This window comes from Aplysia californica, unplaced genomic scaffold, assembly GCF_000002075.1.
Source record: "Aplysia californica isolate F4 #8 unplaced genomic scaffold, AplCal3.0 scaffold00326, whole genome shotgun sequence".
Taxonomy (NCBI): Eukaryota; Metazoa; Mollusca; class Gastropoda; order Aplysiida; family Aplysiidae; genus Aplysia; species Aplysia californica.
This window is the reverse complement of record NW_004797596.1, coordinates 574,955-577,150: the sequence shown is the minus strand read 5'-3', so window position 1 is coordinate 577,150 and position 2,196 is coordinate 574,955. Positions and strand designations below refer to the sequence as shown.

Genomic DNA, 2,196 nt, shown 5'->3' with positions numbered 1-2,196 from the left:
ATATATATTATGTGTGGGTTATTTGTTTTGTTTCGTTTTGGGGGTTTTTGGCAAGTGTTTTACGGCGCTCACAACTGCATAAGGTCATATGGGCGCGCGGACACACCTAATACTTTTAGTTGGTAGGAAATTTTGAATTTTGCCCGGGTGGCGGCCGAAGCCTACTCTTACCGATTTTAGACAACCAAGGGATCTTTAACGAGCACAACTTGCACACGGGCCCTCCGAGATTTTTCGCCCTTGTCCTAGAAGGCTAGGTGTAGATCTTTCCTACCAGAAGATCAGGGGTGTGGCAGAAAGACAGCTGTAGGAAGGAGTCAAGGAGTAGCAGTAGAAAGGCTGCAGAAAGAGTCAGGAGCCCAGAGAAGAGGGCAAAGGAGGTGAGGGGTCGGGGCAGAAAGAGGAAGACGAAAGCAGACGACGGAACATTGCTAGAGAGCAGGAAAAAAGGTGAAAGGAGACAATTTTAGAGAAGAAAATGTTTCGGTCGCTACCCGGATTCGAACCCGGGACCTTTGAATGAGAGGCCAACACCTTAATAATAACCTCTAGGCCACGAGAGCCCCCTATTATGCATGTGTGTCTGTACAGATAGATAGATAGATAGATAGATAGATAGATAGATAGATAGATAGATAGATAGATAATCATCTATCTGACCAGTACACTGTTCATCTGTCGTCTGTGCTGCTCGTCTGTCGTCTGTGATTCCATTAAGATTGTGATGCATACACAAACACGTTAGAGCCTATAACTTTATTGTTGATGAACTGGCAAATTTTAATAATAAGCCAATAAAAAGGACAACAAAGACTGATTGGAGAGGAGAGGAATGAGATATATAGAGTAATGAGATAAAGATAAGGAGGGGGGGGGGGGTATTTTGCTTTAAATCCACACAACCTACATACATGACTTAGTGCAGCTTTTTTATCATGCACACTTAAGACAACTTGATGGGCCCAACATCATTTGTAGACACGGAATAGATGCCGTTGAACAGACGGAAGGGTGAAGACGATCAAATTCGATCTGAACTTATTTAGGCCTAGCTGAGCTCAACTGACATGAGATTTATTAATTATTTCGTTGATATGGAATGTGAATGAAAGAAGAAAAGAAAATTGTGGATATGTTTTTAACAACACTTCGTAGCGTCACGTGACAAATTTCAACATGGCGCTCTGCTGTGCAAGTGCGTGTATTTTTGTTGTAATTGTTATTCATTGTATTTTTGCCGTTTATAAGTTATAATTGCATACTGACTGTATACAACACACCTGTAGAAATATTTTCCACCTTGCTGAATAGCAAGCGTCAGTTCAACACTTCTATTTGTTGAGCAATTATAGCTCCAGTGACTGTCCCCACCGGCGTCGGCCTCTGCCTCTGCCAGTGCTGCACTCTGCCTCTTTATTTTCAATTCAATTTCTCCAGTTCAAATCGGACCTCAGCCTAAGGCTTAGAATTGTTAGATCTAGTTTTCAAAGTAACATAATTGTTGTTATAGATAAACTAACATGTACAAATTCTGAGTTTGAACATTACGAATTGGCCGCCTCTAGAGTAATCGTACCGGTTCGGGCAGCACGGTTTTTTTTTTGGCCACCTCTATTCTCACCCGGAGTGAGAATAGTGCAGGCGAGTATTGTGGCTATTCTCACCCGGTGCGCGTTCACCAAATTTTGCGTTCACCCTAAACCACAGAATTCTACACTGTGATAACAGAAAAATTGTAGAATTCTGTTCCGTGAACAAACGTTCCATTACAACTGTAGCCTACTAAAAGCGTACAATTGTCGTGTCTGTGGGCAGTGGAGAGAGAAAGAGAGAGAGGAGTAGCGCGAGAATTTCGGGGCAAAACAAAATGGCGACCCGCGTAGTTCGGCTCGATTCGAAAAGTTAAATAGCCGTGGCCGTAGCATCTTTGTAGTTGTAGACAACCAAATTAATTTACTTTTGTGTTTTAACATAATTTTTTAACTTTGTTTTGGTCAATTTGATCGTCCACACCGATAGACAGTATTCAGAAAGAGAGAGAGAGAAGAGGGGAGGAGTTGTTCTTGAGAGAACTTCCGGGCGGGTGAGAATAGCCACTTTCAGAGACTTTCTTTTTTTGCTGTCGGGCACTGGAGTACAAAGAGATCGTTTAAAACTTTGTTTTCAAATCTAGCCCCAAAAGAGTGGCACACAAAC

The 2,196-nt window shown here is 42.2% G+C and overlaps 1 protein-coding gene across 1 annotated transcript in view; it reads left to right on the top strand.

The window, feature by feature from the left end:
- Positions 1–1,126: 1,126 nt before the first annotated feature.
- The window catches only part of LOC101862125 (pre-mRNA-processing factor 19), a gene marked incomplete in the record, with an annotated part of 19,231 nt that continues 18,161 nt past the window's right edge, over positions 1,127–2,196 (top strand). The window contains 1 exon segment of the mRNA XM_013084895.2: positions 1,127–1,195. Coding sequence (XP_012940349.1) covers positions 1,177–1,195 — 19 coding nt within the window.